This window comes from Gopherus flavomarginatus, chromosome 4 (genome assembly GCF_025201925.1).
Source record: "Gopherus flavomarginatus isolate rGopFla2 chromosome 4, rGopFla2.mat.asm, whole genome shotgun sequence".
NCBI classification, from domain to species: domain Eukaryota; kingdom Metazoa; phylum Chordata; order Testudines; family Testudinidae; genus Gopherus; species Gopherus flavomarginatus.
Window position 1 is genome coordinate 42,457,315 of NC_066620.1, and position 19,693 is coordinate 42,477,007.

General features: G+C 41.1%; 1 protein-coding gene across 1 annotated transcript in view; it reads right to left on the minus strand.

Annotated features, from left to right (window-relative positions):
• Positions 1 to 2,828: 2,828 nt before the first annotated feature.
• The window catches only part of MTA3 (metastasis associated 1 family member 3), a 213,261-nt gene continuing 196,396 nt past the window's right edge, over positions 2,829 to 19,693 (minus strand). Inside the window, exons 16-17 of the mRNA XM_050951856.1 lie at positions 18,671 to 18,817; positions 2,829 to 3,725 (exon numbers count right to left, since the gene is read on the minus strand). Coding sequence (XP_050807813.1) covers positions 3,700 to 3,725; positions 18,671 to 18,817 — 173 coding nt within the window. The 3' untranslated portion in view covers positions 2,829 to 3,699. The remainder of the gene's footprint in view (positions 3,726 to 18,670; positions 18,818 to 19,693) is intronic.

Here is a 19,693-nt window from a genome sequence, read left to right on the forward strand (position 1 = left end):
GTTTACAAAAATCCTTGTTATCAACTACAATTAATTTTTCAACTCTAAAATTCTATAAGTAAGAGAAGCTAATGCCTAACGGGTAAATTTGGAAAAGCATTTTACTTTTATATCTTTTTGGTTCTTTTTGTCTTTATTACTAGGGATGAAATATGAAATCAGAATCTTGGTTCTTGCTGATTATTTTCCATCTGAAGTAGTAATGCTACTTCTAACATCAAGGTTGAAGGAATGGAGGTGGTGAGTGGGAATAAGCAAACAGAATAAATTAACTCTGTGGGGAAAAGATCATGTTTTCATGCAACCTCAATGTAGTGAGAAAAATGTCTCAAGGCAAATATAGAAAAATATGAGATATAATAGAACTGTAGAATGCTGACAAGATTTTCCACAAGGCAGCGTGGGTCTAGAAAAGATGTCAGAGATGATACACTGGGGTGACTCAAGGTTGCATAGTTGAACTTTGTCTCTTGAATAGATAATCTGGGCACTGAACTGTGATATAAGGGGTCCTCCCTTATGGCAATGAAAATGAGAGAGTATAGGCTAAATGTTGCACTCAAAGCTTCAGGGTATTTTCCTTTTCTCTACTAATATTTAAGCTATCCTTTTCAAATTGGGACACTGGAAAGGTATTAAAATATACTGTTACTATACCAAGTTCCACCTCATATAGTAGCAAATTTTAAAACTTTTTAGACTGGAAGATCTCAGTTGTTTGTGTTTGTACAGAGCCTACCATAATGTGAGGTAGTCTGGGAAGTCCACCTCTTCAACAGATTTAACTCAGATATTTGATTGGAAAAGTATTGGAAGCTTTACACCCACTCTTGATATGCTCAACGGTTTTTCCAGAACGTGCTGACCAAAATGTGAAAGCAGCTTCTTTGTCAGCTGCTAGAACATGAGGCAAAATGGATAGGGAAGATAATGTGCTTAGCACACTGGGAGGTAGGTACTGATTTTGTTGAACTTGATCACCAAGGGCAACTATTACAGAGGAAACTGCTTGTAAATCAAGATGTTGCAGATGCCGACCTGGAGTAACCTCTGGCATTTGTCCTTCACTGAAGCAATAGGAAGAGTAAAAGACTGTATGGAAAACTTAAACAGCATAATTTAAGGCAGTGGCTCTCAACATGTCCAGACTACTGTACCCCTTTCAGGAGTCTGATTTGTCTTGCATACCCTCAAGTTACACTTTAATTAAAAATTACTTGTTTACAAAATCCGACATGAAAATATAAAAGTGCTGACTTTCTCATTTTTACCATATAGCTATAAAATAAATCAACTGGAATATAAATATTGTACTTACATTTCAGTGTACAGAGCAGTATAAAGAAGTCATTGTCTGTATGAAATTTTAGTTTGTACTGACTTCAACAGGGCTTTTTATGTAGCCTGTTGTAAAACCAGGCAAATATCTAGATGAGTTGATGCACCCCCTGGAAGACCTCTGTGTACCCCCGCGGATACACATACCCCTGGTTGCAAACCATTGATTTAAGGGCTTCATTTTCCCTAGACCAGGGACGGGTCAACTTTTTGGACTGAGGACCACATTGTGTTTCCAGAATTGTATGGAGAGCTGGTTAGGAGAGGCTGTGCCTCCCCAAACAGCCAGATGTGGCCTAGCCAATGCCCCCTATCTGACCCCCCCCCGGTTTCTTGCCCTTGATGCCCCCCCCGGACTCCTACCCCATCCAACCCCCCCTGTTCCCTGTCCCCTGACAGCCCCCCCAGGTCTTCTGTCCCATCCACCGCACCCTGCTCCATGTCCCCTGACCGCCCCTGGACCCTCTGCTCCTGACTGCCCCCTGCCACCCCATCAAACCTCTCCTCTCATTCCTGACTGCCCCGCTGAAACCGCCACTCCATCCAACAACCCCTTCTCCCTGACCACCCCCGAAACACCTGGCCGACTTCCCCTGCCACCCCATCCAATCCCCCCTTTCCTTCCTGACTGCCCCCTCGGGATCTCTACCCCTATTCAAGCCCCCTGTTCCCCACCCTCTGAGCGTCCCGACCCCTATCCACACCCCTGCCCCTGACTACCATTCCAAACAACTCTGCCGTCTATCCAATGCCCCCAGCTCCCTGTCCCCTTACCGTGCTGCCTGGAGCACTGGTGGCTGGCGGCACTACAGCCGCGCCACCCAGAGCATCAGGACGGGAAGCCATACCATCTGGCTGGAGTTAGCCATGCTGCCGCACAGCACAGAGCACCGGGTTAGGTGGCAGCTCTGCAGCTGCCCGGCAGGAGTTCGCAGCCCCGCTGCCCAGAGGGGGGACAATAGGGAAGAGGCCGGGGGCTTGCCTCCCAGGCCACGAGCTCAGGGGCTGGGCAGTAGGGTCCCGTGGGCTGGATGTGGCCCGTGGGCCATAGTTTGCCCACCGCTGGCCTAAGTCAAGGGCATATATAGCTCCAAATGTTGCGCAATTTTTTTTTTTTAAACAGTGAAGCAGTTTCATTACTTAAATTACACAATGGTATCCTCATTCCAAGAGATCTGTTTTCTGCTCTCCATGAACACACATCTCTATTCACATCAATGGGAGATATGCACACATAACAAAAAGAAATATATTCTCAAACATCCTGGCGCTTAGCTAGGCATGCGGCAGAAGTGAGGAAGATGGAATGAGCGTGTCCAAAAACACGTTTTAAAGGGGAGAAACTAGCCAAAGAGCACGTGACCTACATGTTCTGTTTCACACTTTTGAGGAAGATTGGTGCAGAAGTTAAAGTTGATCACAGGCAGCTTTCGAGTCTGGTTCTACTGTGAAACTGATGACAAAAATGGAATTGTGAGATTCCTTGTTTATTGAGTCTTAATCATTTACATATCAAATGTGCCCAGCTGACCGGTAAAAAAAAGATGTTTGTAATAACTCAAGTAGAACAATACTAAGTTATGTACAAAGCCAATAAAATACTCATATCAACAGCAATACACACACTAGCAAATTAAGCTTCAATTTAATAATAATTTTACACAGTTGCTCCTGATACATTCTACGTGAGATAATGCCATCTCAGGAGAATGTCTGAAAGCCCTAACAATAAACAAAACTGAGACTCTGATATCTGCAAACAAAAAAGACAGAGAGAGACTGCACCACAGGTAGAATACACTAGTACATTTCTAAACAAGAAATTCAATCATACTGTGAAAACACCTTTCCTGTATACATATTTTCACATATGATTACATATCTGATGAGTCAGGATGGAGCAGATACATGCAATTTTTACTGTTTCTCCATGAAGCAAGAAAGACTCGAAGAAGAAAGTATCCAGTCTCCCAATACTTCGCCAATTTGAGATACTATTTACATTTTCCTGTGCTTGGCATACAGAGTTGCAAGCTTCCAACAGAAAAAGTGGGAGCAATGAAAGGACTATTTCTTCCCCACTCATACCCCATCTGAGTCTTACTCCTGAATAAGCAATGATATGGAAGGAGAGAGAGAGAGAGAGAGATTAGACTGTCATCAAAAACTGGAGACTGGAGGTTTGTCCTTTTCTTGCTTTGTCAATTGCTCATGTCACCTCCCCACCTGGCTGTACTTAGGTCCTAGTCAAATGCAGCAGGAAACAGCTTAGTTTAGTCCTTATTCTCAGCTGTACACCTCAATATTTGTTCCTCCAGGAACTGAGGCAACTCTTGATTGGGAGAAAGGAAAGAGGACATCTCAGTCTGAAATACAGCATGAACGTTCTGGAAAAGGGAGAGAGAATTAGGGTCAGGATTGGTGGTTAAATTCTGATGTGGTTTGGAAAATTGGCATTGCTACTTTTTCTCTCGACTCATAAGCCAAGATAAATGATGCAAAGTCCATCAAGTACAGAGTGATTTTCTTGGTTTGTTAGTTGTCATTAACATCCCAGATGTCCCAGGGACACTCTGGCTCTGTTCCATGTCAAAGTGGAGATGTTCCTGCCAGGAGATGGGGAAAAATGCAAAAGATCTTAGTTAAAAAAAACCCATACACATAATTAGCAGTAATCACTAAACCGCCACTACCATGGGGGCGGGGTTCACAGCCTGCAGTGAACGTAACCTGTTGTTGTTGCTCAGAGTTAAGAAGCTGGTGAGTGAAGGGATTGCTAAAAGTCATTTGGAATCCTGTAGCATGAAAAGAAATATTGTTAGATTCAAAATATGTAGTGAGTCTTTTTTATAGTAACCACAGGAGAGAACACTTGCTAGAACACTTGTTACACACCTGAATCTTCTTGGCGTCATCCTCATTTCATTGATCAGGATTGACAAAGCATATTGCAGGACTTACGACTTTCTGCAGAGAGAATTCTACTTTTTGAGGGGGACTGCTCTTCTGAGCTACCAAGAAATGTTTTAATTAATCTAAGTTGTTTGGGCTTTTGCAGCAGAAGCAACAGAAGGAAAGCGATTGCATCTCCCAGAGTAGATAAAAGCAGCAGCATGAGCCTAGAGGAAGACTCCAAAAGGTCTGTAATCTTTCCAGAAAATATGATGACAGGGATTTTTGGCATTCAATGAGTATGTACAGAATGAAGAATTGGGGTGAATGAAGTTTATGCACATGAAGTTATTTTCTCTAAAAAGGTGAAAAGTTTAAATTTCGCTGTAATTATATACAGTGAAGTTTGCAATAAAAGTAATCCTGCAGAATGCATTACATAAATTGGAAACATTTTTGGTCAGGATATGGGAAGTCAGTGCCCTCATCCAGAAATATTAAAAGACTTACCACAAAGAAATGATAAGTGCATGCAATTATATAAAGCCAGCTTAAAGCTTTAAGTGTTTCATATCAAATGTGTACAGTGTTACTTAAAATAAATTTAAGACACATGGACTCCTTTGAAATCACTGGGCTATTATTGTTCACAAGTCTGAGAATTGGCTTTAGAAACACAGAAATCTATGGACGAATATAGTTCTGTCTTTGGAACATTCCTTTTTTAAAGTTCCAAGTTCTCAACCTAAAATTTGGATTCCTGCTCACTGTGTTTTCTTGCAGTTCTTCCAAGCCACTGGCTCCCAGCGTTTTCCAATTGAAAGTACCAACTGTAGTTGGGGACCTGAAATTGGAACAGTTGACTTCAGGAGGTTAGTCTCCCATGGTAAAACAATGCATCTGTCATAATATCCAATCTTCTGAATTCTCCCATTCCATTGGTCATTTCTACAAGGCCACAGCTGGGCTTGACTGCTCTGTCTTGCCTATTTCTTAGATAATCTGCTGGTTCCTGTATGAGAGATGAGCTGCCAGATTAATGGGGCAGCTGAGAAGACCTGAAAAACTTTAGGAGAACTGTGCCCACACCAACTCAATTACTACTTCGCTGGTTTGTGGAAAGAGCCACTATTATTCATGAAAATGATAAACATGAAAAAAAAATACACAGCAAAACAAAACCTTTTAAAGTCGATTCAGAAAGCCATAGAAGTAATATTTTGTACAAAAAAGAAACGTACATTCTCTATCTAGCTACAATATCCTACACTTGCAAGGAGACAGTGTGGTATTACGCCCCATATTCTTCATAGTAATATTACTGTGATATGATTATGGCCTAGCTATGATGAATTCTACTCAAGATACCATGTAAGATATCACTGAAAAGGTTATGATTCACTAAATATGATCATCCTATTTGTATGCATGTATCATTTTGGTATCTGAAGTTAGGAATATTGTCTCTGCATCTATTACAAATGGCTGGCTTGGATGGGCCTTTTGGGAGAACAATAGGTCTTAGTAGATGCTAATCTCCCACTGGGAAGCCTTCCGGAAGATGCTACAAACAGCCTCTGAGTCATGGTTTCTATGTCTCTACAGGGGCAGGTGACCAAGTCACCTGTGCCTGGACTCCATCTTCGAACACCAGTTTTTTTCCACTGACTGGGTGTGGGACCCAAGAGGGGAGACAGAGGGTTCCCAGCATGTGCCAAAAGCTGTTTAAGGCTGGGGAGTGACATCATCATTGTTCTTCATTGACTCCCCACCCAAAGGAGACCTTGGAAACACCTGAGGAACAAGGACTGGACTCGGGGAGAAGGGTTGAACTCAGGCTACAGGGATTTCTAGCCTGTGAAAGGAATACCTGGAGTTTTCAGCTGCAAGCAAGTGTGGCTTGCTCTCAAGAATCTCTGCAAACTGTCTAAATCAACAATTAAGATGAGAATTTGCTCCTCATAACTCATCTCTTTAGTATATTAAGCTTAGATCACATTTTTGTTTATTTGCTAGGTAATCTGCTTTGATCTGTTTGCTATCCCTTATAATCACTTAAAATTAGGGCTGTCAAGCAATTTAAAAAACTAATGGTGATTAAACACACTGTTAAAAATAATAGACTACCATTTATTTAAATATTTTTGGATGTTTTCTACATTTTCAAATATACTAATTTCAATTACAACACAGAATACAAACTGTACAGTGCTCACTTTATTTTTGATTACAAGTATTTGAATTGTAAAAAACAAAAGAAATAGTATTTTTCAGTTCACATAATGCAAACACTATAGTGCAATCTCTTTGTCATGAAAGTTGAACTTACAAATGTAGAATTATGTACAAAAAAAACCTGCATTAAAAATGAAACAATATAAAATTTTAGAGCCTGCTAGTCCACTCAGTCCTACTTCTTATTCAGTCAATCACTCAGACAAACAAGTTTTTTCACATTTACAGGAGATAATGCTGCTCGCTTCTTGTTTACAATGTCACTTGAAAGTGAGACTCGGTCAGTGTTCTCATCGCACTGTTGTAGCCAACATTGGAAGATATTTACATGCCAGATGCGCTAAAGATTCACATGCCTCTTCATGCTTCAACCACCATTCCAGGGGACATGCATCCATGCTGCTGACGGAATCTGCTTGATAACAATGCAAACAGTGCAGACTGACGCACATTCATTTTATTTATCTGAGACAGATGCCACCAGCAGAAGGTTGATTTTCTTTTTTGGTGATTTCGGTTCTGTAGTTTCTGCACTGGAGTATTGCTCTTTTAAGACTTCTGAAAGCATGTTCCACACCTCATCCCTCTCAGATTTTGGAAGGCGCTTCAGATTCTTAAACCTTGGGTCGAATGCTATAGCTATCTTCAGAAATCTCACATTGGTACCTTCTTTGTGTTTTGTCAAATCTGCAGTGAAAGTGTTTTTAAAATGAATAACATGTGCTGGGTCATCATCCAAGACTGCTATAACATGAAATATATGGCAGAATGTAAGTACAACAGAGCAGGAGATGTACAATTCTCCATCAACGAGTTCAGACACAAATTTAATTAATGCATTTTTTTTAACGAGTGTCATCAGCATGGAAGTATGTCCTCTGGAATGGTGGCCAAAGCATGAAGGAGCACACAAATGTTTAGCATATCTGGCAAGTGAATACCTTGCAGTGCCAGCTACAAAAGTACCATGCAAATGCCTGGTCTCACTTTCTGGTGACATTGTAAATAAGAGGGCAGCATTATCTCCTGTAAATGTAAACAAACTTGTTTGTCTTAGCAACTGGCTGAACAAGAAGTAGGACTGAGTGGACTTATAGGCGCTGAAGTTTTTAAGTGCAGTTCTGTAACAAAAAAAAAAATCTACATTTGTAAGTTGCACTGTCACAACAAAGATTGCACTACAGTACTTGTATGAGGTGAACTGAAAAATACTATTTCTTTTGTTTATCATTTTTATAGTACAAATATTTATAATAAAAATAATATACACTTTGATTGCAATTACAACAAAGAAAACAATATATATGAAAAAATAGAAAGACATCCAAAATATTTAATAAATTTCAATTGGTATTCTATCATTTAACAGTGCAATAAAAACTGCGACGAATTAATTTCTTAATCGCGATTAATTTTTTTGAGTTAATTGTATGAGTTAGCTGTGATTACTTGACAGCCCTACTTAAAATCTATCTTTTGTCTAAAACCTGTGTGTGGAAATCATAATTTGGGGTGAAAGCTGTGTATATTCCTCTCCATATTGAGGGCGGGGGCAAATTTCATGAGCGTAGACTGTACAGTCTGCAGTGCAAGACAGTATAATTTTGGGTTTACCTTCTGCACTTGAGTAACTGAGCAGTTCTTTAGCTGAGCCTTCCCATGCAGAGCTAATCTCAACGTGTGTGTGTAGCTGCAGCTGGGTGTGTCCCCACCTATGTGTGTGCTGGAGGGGGTTTGAGAGACTGTCACAGCAGTACAGTGTAAAAGGAGCACAGGCTGGTGAGTCAGGTGGGCTCAGTGGTACACCAGTTCCAGGTGGCATCCTGGGGAAAACCTGTCACAGAAAGATTCAGTGATCGAACAAGTATTTTTCCTTAACGTAACTGTTTTTGTCCTGACTTTTTCAACATTACAATGCTGCTGTTTCTGCCAATCTAGTTACATTTTATACAAGATACAAAGCCTAGGTTAATGGCTCAAATCTGGATCAAATACATGACAAATATAACATAACTCAGTTGTTAGTGGCCCACACATAATGGATTTGAGGGCCTCAGTCCAGTTCCTACTGAACAAATGCCCTCATCACAAATACCGCCATCCCAAATGACACTAACTGCTCCTCTTCTTAGCAGTGTCAGCAGAGAGACCAAAAATTGCCCAAGGATTGAACTACGTTTCCACTTCTACAGAGAACCCCTCTAGAAAGGGTTAATGCATAATGCCTGGGCTGTGTAGAGAAGTTTTTATGGTATCTCAACTGAATAAAAGGGTCTAAGTCTTAAGGAATGTCAGGTCAGCACCTTTTATAAGCATTACAATAAAAAAAAATTAAGTACCAACAATTTCCTCCTCCTATCCTTCCCCCACCCTGCAAGCAGCGGCGTATTATCGCCTAGGCCTAGGGCAGGAAATTTGCAGGGGCGCTCACGACCCCTCCCCAACTCCGCCCCTTCCCCAAATCCCTGGCCTGCCTCCTCCCCAAGGCGCGCCGTGCTTCCCTCTTTCCACCTCCCTCCCAGGCTTGCCGCGTTAAAGCGCTGGGAGGGAGGGAGGGAGGGAGAAGCAAGTAGCGGCACGCATGAAGAAGGCAGAGCAGAGGTGGGCTGGGGCCCGCAAGGAATAACCCGGGGGGTCCAGGAACCGCTCCGTGCCCCAGCTAACCTCCGCTCCACCGCTGCCACCCCCCAAGCATGCTGCAACTCCCCTTCTCCCTCCTCGGCTTGCCGCGCAAAAGCGCTGGGAGGGAGGGAAGAAGGGAGAAGCGAGTAGCGGCGCGATCAGAGTAGGTGGAGCAAAGGTGAGCTGGGGCCTGTGGGCGCGGGGAGTAACTCTGGGGGAGGCGGGTCAGGGAACCGCTCCCTGCCCCAGCTCACCTCCACTCCACCGCTGCCATCCCCCGAGCGCGCCACAACTCGCCTTCTCCCCCCCGCCCAGCTTACCTCGGGGGAGCAGAGGTGAGATGGCGGGGGGCGGGGATGCAATTTTTTGAAGGCCTAGGGGCGCCAAATTTGTTAATCCACCACTGCCCTCAAAGCCAAAAGAAGTTAAGTTATATGTTAAGTGGTGGGAGGGGTGGGAGGTCCTAGAACTCCAACACAGCTTTTTAAAAATGAACCTAATGTCATATTTGCACCATACACCATTGAACCACTATATCCATTATTAGCTAAATAATAAGAACTCCCCCAAAACAGCATGCGGGCTTACTCATGTGAAAAGCAATGCCTTAAAACATGTCAGACCTAAATATGTATTTACATAAGCTTAAGTAGTGTTTACTTCAGAGCCGTAAATTGCTCCATATCTTGGGTAAAGTGTTTTTCTGGCTTCCTTTAAACATTTTTTCTAATAGTAATGACAAAAGCACACCTGGAAATTCAGACATTTCCCTTTGCTTCAGTAATGTTAAGGATATGAAAATGGCAAATGGCAGGATATTAAAAGATAAGACTTCAGTGTATGCACCTATGCCCATTTTTCTTTGCTAGTTTCTCTAAAGTGTAAGTTAAAAAACAGACTATATCAACCTCTCGGCTGTATATTTCCTGGCTGTTGTTAGTTGGTGCCTCACAATAACACTAACAAAATTAAATAGTCTTTTGTAATCAAAGATATTGTATAGTATATTATGTACTGTATTAAAATGAATATTTTATTCAAAAATAGTATAATATTGTAACGGCAACTACACAAAAACCAGACACACTTCCCAAGCTTCTCTAATTATGCACCTTGTTACTGATCTGTATTTAAAAAGAAGCAGGATGGTGTACTCATATCTTACAGTGAGTAGGAAATATTTTCTCTTCCATCAGTAACCAGGGAGAATGTTAAAGACTAACTTTTACTTACACACAAGAATCACGGAATCATAGAATATAGGGTTGGAAGGGACCTCAGGAGGTCATCAAGTCCAATCCCTTGTTCAAAGCAGGACCAATCCCCAACTAAATCATCCCAGCCAGGGCTTTGTCAAGCCTGACCTTAAAAACCTCTAAGGAAAGAGATTCCACCAGCTCCCTAGGTAACCCATTCCAGTCCTTCACCACCCTCCTAGCGAACAAGGTTTTTCTAATATCCAATTTAAACCTCCCCCACTGCAACTTGAGACCATTACTCCTTGTTCTGTCAGACTGAGAACAATCTAGATCTATTCTCTTTGGAACACCCCTTTCAGGTAGTTTGAAAGCAGCTATCAAATTCCCACTCATTCTTCTCTTCTGCAGACTAAATAATCCAGTTCCCTCAGCCTCTCCTCATAAATCATGTGCTCCAGCCCCCTAATCATTTTTGTTGCCCTCCACTGGACTCGTTCCAATTTTTCCACATCCTTCTTGTAGTGTGGGGCCCAAAACTTGACACAGTACTTCAGATGAAGCCTCACCAATGCCAATTAGAGGGGAATGATTACGTCCCTCGATCTGCTGGCAATGCTCCTACTTATACAGCCCAAAATCCCACTAGCCTTCTTGGCAACAAGGGCACACTGTTGACTCATAGCCAGCTTCTTATCCACTGTAATCCCTAGGTCCTTTTCTGCAGAACTGCTGCCTAGCCACTTGGTCCCTAGTCTGTAGCAGTACCTGGGATTCTTCTGTCCTAAGTGCAGGACTCTGCACTTGTCCTTGTTGAACCTCATCAGATTTCTTTTGGTCCAATCCTCTAATTTGTCGAGGTCACCATGTATCCTATCCCTACCCTCCATCATATCTACCACTCCTCCCAGTTTAGTGTCATCTGCAAACTTGCTGAGCGTGCAATCCATGCCATTCTCCAGATCTTTAATGAAGATACTGAACAAAACCGGCCCCAGAACCGACCCTTGGGGCACTCCACTTGATACCAGCTGCCCACTAGACATGGAGCCATTGATCAATACCCGTTGAGCTCAATGATCTAGCCGGCTTTCTATCCACCTTATAGTCCATTCATCCAGCCCATACTTCTTTAACTTGCTGGCAAGAATACTGTGGGAGACCGTATCAAAAGTTTGCTAAAGTCAAGGAATAACACATCCACTGCTTTCTCCTCATCCTCAGAGCTAGTTATCTCGTCATAGAAGGCAATTAGGTTAGCATGACTTGCCCTTGGTGAATCCATGCTGACTGTTCCTGATCATTTTCCTCTCCTCTAAGTGCTTCAAAATTAACTCCTTGAGGACCTGCTCCACGATTTTTCCAAGGACTGAGGTGAGGCTGATTGGCCTGTCATTTCTCGGATCCTCCTTCTGCCCTTTTTTAAAGATGGGCACTACATTAGCATTTTTCCAATCATCTGGGGCCTCCCCCAGTTGCCATGATTTTCAAAGATATTGGCTAATGGTTCTGCAATCACATCCGCAAACTCCTTTAGCACCCTTGAATGCAGTGCAGTAGGCCCCATGGACTTGTGCTCATCCAGCTTTTCTAAATAGTCCTGAACCACTTTTTTCTCCACAGAGGGCTGGTCACCTCCTCCCCATACTGTGCTGCCCAGTGCAGTAGTCTGGGAGCTGACCTTGTTCATAAAGACAGAGGCAAAAAAAGCATTGAGTACATTAGCTTTTTTCACATCCTCTGTCACTAGTTCCTCTTCCCTTCTGTCTCTGCTGGCTGTGCTGCCTCTCCTTGCTCCCTCTGTTGGGGGGAGGCTGTGTCCCACCTCTCTCTTTTTATACCTGTTCATAAGCAGACCCGCTTCTCTGGTGCTTCTCTTTTTTACTAAAAAAAATTCAGCTTATGAACAAGTATATATGGTAATTGCAAATGAGGAATAGTCATCCAAAGAGGATGTTTCTAATAGGGTCCCACAGGGGTCTGTTCTTGGCTCAATATTTTTCAATGTCTTTATCAATGATCTGGAAGAAAATGTAAAACTATTACTGGTAAAATTTACAGAGGGTGCAAAAATTGGTGGAGAGGTAAATAATAATGGTACTAGCTAACTAAGTAATAATGAGAGGCCAGTTATACAGATAGACCCAGATCACTTATTATAGTGGGCTTGTTCGAACAACATGCATTTTGACATAGCCAAATGCAAGTCACATATCTAGGAATAAACATAAGGTCTCACTTACAAGATGAGGGGTCATATCCAGGAATGCAATGACATTGAAAAGGATTTAGGGATAATGATAAATAACTAGCTGAACACGAGTTCCCAATGTGATGCCATTGCTGAGTGGGAGAACAGAGTCCTTGGATGTATCCCAGGGAAATATCAAGCAGCAGTAGGGAGGTGGCTCTGGCAGTATTAGCAAGACCATTACTGGATACTGTGTTCAGTTCTGGAGTCTACACTTTAATGTGAATCTTGAAAAATTGGAAAGGGTTCAGAAAAGAGCTACTACAATGATTTGAGGTCTGGAAAATATAGAATCATAGAATCGTAGGAATGGAAGGGACCTCGAGAGGTCTTCTAGTCCAGTCACCTGCACTCATGGCAGGACTAAGTATTATCTAGACCATCCCTGACAGGTGTTTATCCAACCTGCTCTTAAAAATCTCCAGATTCCATAACCTCCCTGGGCAATTTATTCCAGTGCTTAACCACCCTGACAGTTAGGAAGTTTTTCCCAATGTTCAATCTAAACCACCCTGTGACTCCCTGATACACCCTTATTCACCACTGTCATATAATTAGGATATATTTTGCACAAAGTATGCCTTGTGAGGTATCATTCTAAAAGTCTTGATCTGCTAGACATTAATAACTTGTTGGTTTGTCTGTACAATCACCGTATGTAAAGGTATGAAGTTTGGCTATGTATGCGTTACTGAAACATGTTGTGAGGCTGAAAACACCCACAAGCAGCCTTTCAGATACAACAGTAAAAAGGCCAAACAATGTTCATGGTTTACTGAGAAAATGCACACCAGCACAAGGATTACCTCAGGAACTGTGCACAATAGAAACCTCTCCGAGATAGCACTACACAATGGGAACTGTTTGACCCAGGTCACAGCAAAAGAGCTTTCCAGCAAATGGGAAGAAGACATAAAAGGGGGAAATGACATCATGATGGTACCTCACTCTCCTTACAACAACGCACCTGGAAACACCTGAGGAAGTGATGGTCCCAGGCTAAAGGGATTTCTAGCCTGTGTATGAAAACCTGGGAAACCCAAGCTGCAAAGCAAAGGCAGCTAGTACATCAAGAATCTGCCAGCCTGTTTATCACTTAGGGTGAGAATTTGCTAATTCATATCCTACCTATCTAGTATATTTAGCTTGTGATACACTTTGACCCCCAGATCCTTTTCTGCAGTACTCTTTCCTAGGCAGTCATTTTCTATTTCCTATGTGTGCACCTGACGGTTCCTTCCTAAGTGGAGTACTTCGCATTTGCCCTTATTGAATTTCATCCTACTTCAGATCATTTCTCCCATTTGTCCAGATCATTTTGAATTTTAATCCTATCCTCCAAAGCACTTGTAAGCCCTCCCAGCATGGTATCATCCACAAAACTTTTTAGTTTACTCTCTATGCCATTATCTAAATCATCAATGAAGATACTGAAGACAGCTGGACTCAGAACTGATCCCTTTAGGACCCCACTCGATATGCCCTTCCAGCTTGACTGTGAACCACTGATAACTACTCTCTGGGAACAGTTTTCCAACCAGTTATGCAGCAACCTTACAGTAACTCCATCTAGGTTGCGGTTCCCTAGTTTGTTTATGAGAAGGTCATGTGAGACAGTAACCCTTACTAAAATCAAGATATACCACATCTACCACTTCCCCCATTCATAAGGCTTATTATCCTGGATCCAAGAAATGTGCCTTATATATGAGAGACTTAAGAAGCTCAATGTATTTAATTTATCCAAGAGAAGGTTAGGAGGCGACTTGATCCCAGAATACCAATACCTAGAGGGGAAGAGACTTCTGATAGTAAAGGGCTCTTTAATCTAGCAGAAGAATGCATAATGAGATTCAATGGTTGGAAGCTAGACAAATTCAGACCAGAAATAAATAGCAAATTTATTTCTATTATGGTAAGAGTAATTAACAATTGGAATAACTTAATTAAGGTTGTGATTGATTCTAAATCACATGAAGTCTTAAACGAAGACTGGGTGATCTTTTCCTGAAAGATATACTATAGTTCTAACAGAAGTTATGAGCTTGATGCATTAATTACTGGCAAAATTCTATTGCCTGTGTTACGCAAGAAGTCAGACTAAATGATAATAATGGTCCCGTCTGTCATTAAAACCTACCAGTCAGGAACCAGTGAAAGACACTGGAATGGAAAATATGTCAAATGCAAGATCTGTGAAATATCTCGAACACTGCAAGAAGACTATCTATAGATCTTAGATTGTAAACCTTCCTGGACAGGATTCTATCTCAGTCTCTCTCTGTAAGGCACTAGCACATCTCTAGGTTGCATAATAATAATGATAATATGATAGAAAAATCCAACCCAAAGTAGCCATGGTATGACACCATGACTCTCCAAAACAAACAGCAATACTCTTGATTCGGGTCTATATATCTTGTCCTTTCCAGTAATATGTTATGTAGACCAGAATCTGTCCAGTTGCCTAAGTTGGTGCAACGCCATTAATCTGATTCATCTATAATAAACTATATAATCAAGAAACCTTTTTACTGAAAACGATTTGTCTGATATAATCCACTTGAGGAAATCAGGTTTCTTCACACCATTGCTTCCTCCCCTAAGTGAGTAATATTTAAGCAAATCTACTGCAAACTGTTAGAAGAGCCAAAACAGTCTGGAGTGTTATAAAGAAGGTACAAAGGAAGGTTAACCGGGATACTGACTTTGTGAAGTTTTAGAAAATGCCTTTTAGGCTGTCCATCAAAAGAAAAAAACAAACAAAAAAAGCCAACGGATTCTGTGTACACTAATCCCTTGTGGAAATTGTTTTTCTGTCGCTACATTTGGGGCTCTTGTATATCATCAGATGCCCTAGTAGCCATTCCACAGACTTCCTGGACAATGGCATGCAGAGATCTAATTAAAGAGTATGTCAGAACAGGCATTAAGATAGTTATCTTAACAGAACTCTACAGAGTACAGATGGTCACCGTAACCTAGAAATATCTGTTCTGCTTGAAATGATCTACTCCCCATCAAAAAATAATTCAAGGAAATGACCATTTAACATTTGAGAGTCATTTTAAAATGTAGAATAAAACTTTCCACCAAAGTCCTGATTACCAATTAAGTACTGTCCCACGTAGGACACCCTAGCACAAGTAGCCATGTTGGCACTTTGTCAGTCAAATGAGCTCATCAGCATGGACGGTGCTCTATGGTAGTTATTTTTCTGAGGAAGTTTACTTTGAAGAGAATATTGCGACTGTTTTAGTAAAAGAAACAAAACATATTTTGAAATGGTCTTGCTATTTATGTAGGTCCTTCTATGGACACCATCACTGTAATAATAGCCAAGTCCCCCACAAACATTAATGAATTTACTGCACAGCATTCCTGTGCTTTAGAGAAGAAACATTACCCTCATTTCACAGATGGAGACCTGGGGCAAGCATGATAAATTCTTGCTCAGTGTCCCACAGGGAATCTATGACTGACTCAGGAATATAATCCAGGTCTCCTGAGACAATCAGGTGCCTTACACCCATCATTTCCTACCTCAGACTGCATTTGGCCTGTGCAATGCACTTCACTTTAATGCATAATGCTCTTTATACTAATAAGAGTCACACAGTAGTGGCCCTGCCCCATTGGATGGCACGTTTTAGCTGTTAGGTTATCTGCTGACTGTGTAGTGGCATAATTTGACTATTTGCACACTGAACTAAGGTCCAAATACTTCTCATTTATGTATAATTGCTCCAGATAAATGAATAACCAGAATATTTTATCCATCATTCATTTTTTAAGAGAGTGCTTTGTAAGTGTGGGTAAAAAAATAGGATGAAATTTTCACTGGAACATAGACAGAATGTTGTTGTGCTTTAGCAAGTGTCACTGTAATAAGAAAAACTCAGGATGTTCATTACACAGGCCCATATTTCCAGAGGAGCCTCCCTGCTAACTTATGCCAAACTCCCAGATAAAATCTAAGGAAACATCTATTCTATGAAACATTCAAACTCTAATGGCCACATTCATCTCTGTGTAGATTCTGTCTTGTCTTGTTCTATCTGTTTTGGACCGTCGAATTTTTGAGGCAGGGACTGTTTTGGTACCATCAATCTGCTATGCAGCACCATATTCACTTAGAGTGCAAATGTTTAGCAATGAGAGGCTTTGGTAAATCTTGTAATCCTCTTTAGTGCATATTCTGGAGGAAATCCTATGTTTATGCATATGAACAGAGTGTACCAGCCTTCTAATAACATCTATTTCTTAAGAGCTTTTAAATGATTATCACACAGAAAGACAAAATAGGTACATAGCTCCCTCTAAAACTTGTTTTCAGGATGGTACTGGTCATTAGGTGGTGTGGATCAAACAATATATGTAGTCAAAGATGGGAGAACAGAATTGGCTCAGATTAATAGGAGTTGGAATGGCTCTCCAGGTTAGAATACAACCTGTCAAATAGACCATAAAATACTTCTTCAATTACTTCTATGATGGCAGGGGGAGAGACTTAATGGTCTAATATCTCTTTCCAGTTCTAATATCTACACACTCTATGAAGAGACAATTTCCCTCCCCTCCAAAGTGCCACTTATGAGGCCGAAAAAAACAAAACAAAACAAAATCACAAAGTGTTTTCATATTTTTTTCCATTTGTGATTCCATAAATCCAGTTCCATATTACCTCCTCACTGCCTTGCTCAGATAAACCAAAATGAGGATTCATTATATTGGAGAGGGCAGAATTTAAGCTTCCCAGTTTCATTGCAGAATGAACTTTTATATCAACTAACCAGTAATCTATGGTATTTGAAGATTTATATACATTAGTTCAAAAGTATATGGTGGAATTCTACACTGAAAGAGGACTAAAGAAGAATTATTTTATTCCACTGATCTCTTCTTCACTTGTATTCAGTCAGATCTGCTTATTTTACTGAATATAATATGCTCTATTACTTTTCACTCCTGTTAGCTAAACAGAGCCAACACAACTAATGGAGAACGAGCTGGATTCTATTCTGACTTGCACATCAGATAAAATGGCTCATTAAGTTTCAGTTGCAGAATCTTTATGTTTATGGTGATGATGCAAACACCAGAAAGATACCATAGCAGAGTCACTTTTCAGAGCACAAGAATGCTTTAAAATAGTTCTGAGTCACCTTCATAATTATTCACAAACCTTTACAATATGTTTCCCCAATTTTCATGTCCACTCTGCTTTGCACTACACCATGAAGCAAAGCAGCTGAAAACCAGACTCAAAGGGCCACAAGGCATAAGCTGTTCTAATTTACAGAAGGAACTGGACTGGTCCTGAGCCCCAGAATGGCTAGAAGTTCTCTTTCCCTCTTCCCTACCAAATGCAACTCAGAGAATTTCAGCCAAATATTCCAACCAAATTATATACACTGTATGCATACAATAATTACAACCGTGTTCGTAAACCAACAGGAAGAGTAATCAACTCTTCTAGCTGTACATAAATAAATACAATGTGACAAAATTCAATCAAGAACATCACTGAAAACAGTGCAAAAAGTCTCCATTGTTACATTTATTTCCCTTATTTTTATTCTTTTCCTTATCTCTTATGCAAACAGTGCAGATTACTAGGAAAAAATGCAAAAAATAATATCAGCTTGAGGACTGCAAAACCAAAGTAATCTGTTGAGATACAGCTTAAAATCTATAGCCAGTTCCAATGCATTACGCCCCACCAGTCATGGCATTTAAAACTGACAACACAAAGATGCTAAATATATCTTGCACAAATTTTGGTACCAGTGTACAACTCTGATCTATATTCAAAGCAGAGCAATTAATGAACAGATTCTATTCTTCCCAGTGAGTTTTTAAAACTATTACTACGGGAAATGTGCTAACTGCACGGGGCAGGAACATTCATAAAGTTGCATCCTTAGGACAATTATTATGCTTGTAGTCTGTTGCTTTATTTAGAAATTTGTGATCCATTCCTTAATATACTGTAATATACTAGTAGTGTATCTTATACTTAATTGAATATCCAAAATTTCAGTTTTCTCAGTTCACAGAAGCAATACTTGCTAGTTCACATAAAAAGATTCATAACATTTAAAAAAAAATCCCTCATACAAAATCCTTTACATACCCTCAAGTCCATTGTAATGGCTGTAGTTTCTTTTCCCCAAAATACTTCGGGATGAATGATTAGGGGTTGCGAGCATTCGTTTCGCAGCTGGGGTTTGAAGGCTTGGCATTGACCTCATTACATTAGGTTTCATTGCAGGATGAATCTCTGTTGGGGTTGAGGGGGGAGGAGATTGTAAATATTTCATTTTAAAATGTTTTATCTACTCATTTTATCTATTAAAAGTACATTTCATTTTCCAATGAACTCAAAGTCAATTTTCCAGGTCTAGGATGGTTCCAGCAGGGGTGAAAGTAACTTACAGAGCTTACTAGTACAGCTGGAGTCCTGAGGGGGGCGTGGCCTCATCCAGAAGAGGCGTGGCCTCAACCGGAAGAGGTGATGCCTCTCAAGATTTAAAGGCCTGGGAGCTCTGAGCCCTTTAAATCACGGTCCCAGCCCGGCTGCTGGAGCTGCGGGCCGGATTTAAAGAGCTCTGGGCTGCCCGCAGCGGCGAGGAGCTCTGAGCCCTTTAAATCCCAGCCGCGGCCGCGAGCAGCCCAGAGCCCATTCAATCCCTGCCGTGGAAGCCGGTGCAGTCCGGCATGGCATACTGGACCATACCGGCTTACTTTCACCTCTGGTTTCCAGGCCTAGCGTGTTTCCAAACTTTTACATAATGGTGCAGTCTCAAGTCTTTGTTATCATGGCTCTCCCTAAGGTGAAACACATCTGGTTCATTCAGGGCTGCCTGAGGTAACTATCTTGATTGTTTAACTGTGTATATTCAGTAGGTTGGGAAAAAAACACCTCACCAAATTCCTTTGAAGTTTTGTGCTGGACAAAAATCACATTTGACCCTCACCTTGGTGCACACAAGCTTATAACATTTACTCAGGTAAAACCCTTATACTATGTTTGGGTGTGTATATTATACTACAGTTGGGTCTAGTAACAATGCATATTATTAAAGTTGCCCAAAACCTCCCATTATAAGACCTTGCTTTTAGTTGCTTATAACTTTGCCAAACTTTAGTCATTTGG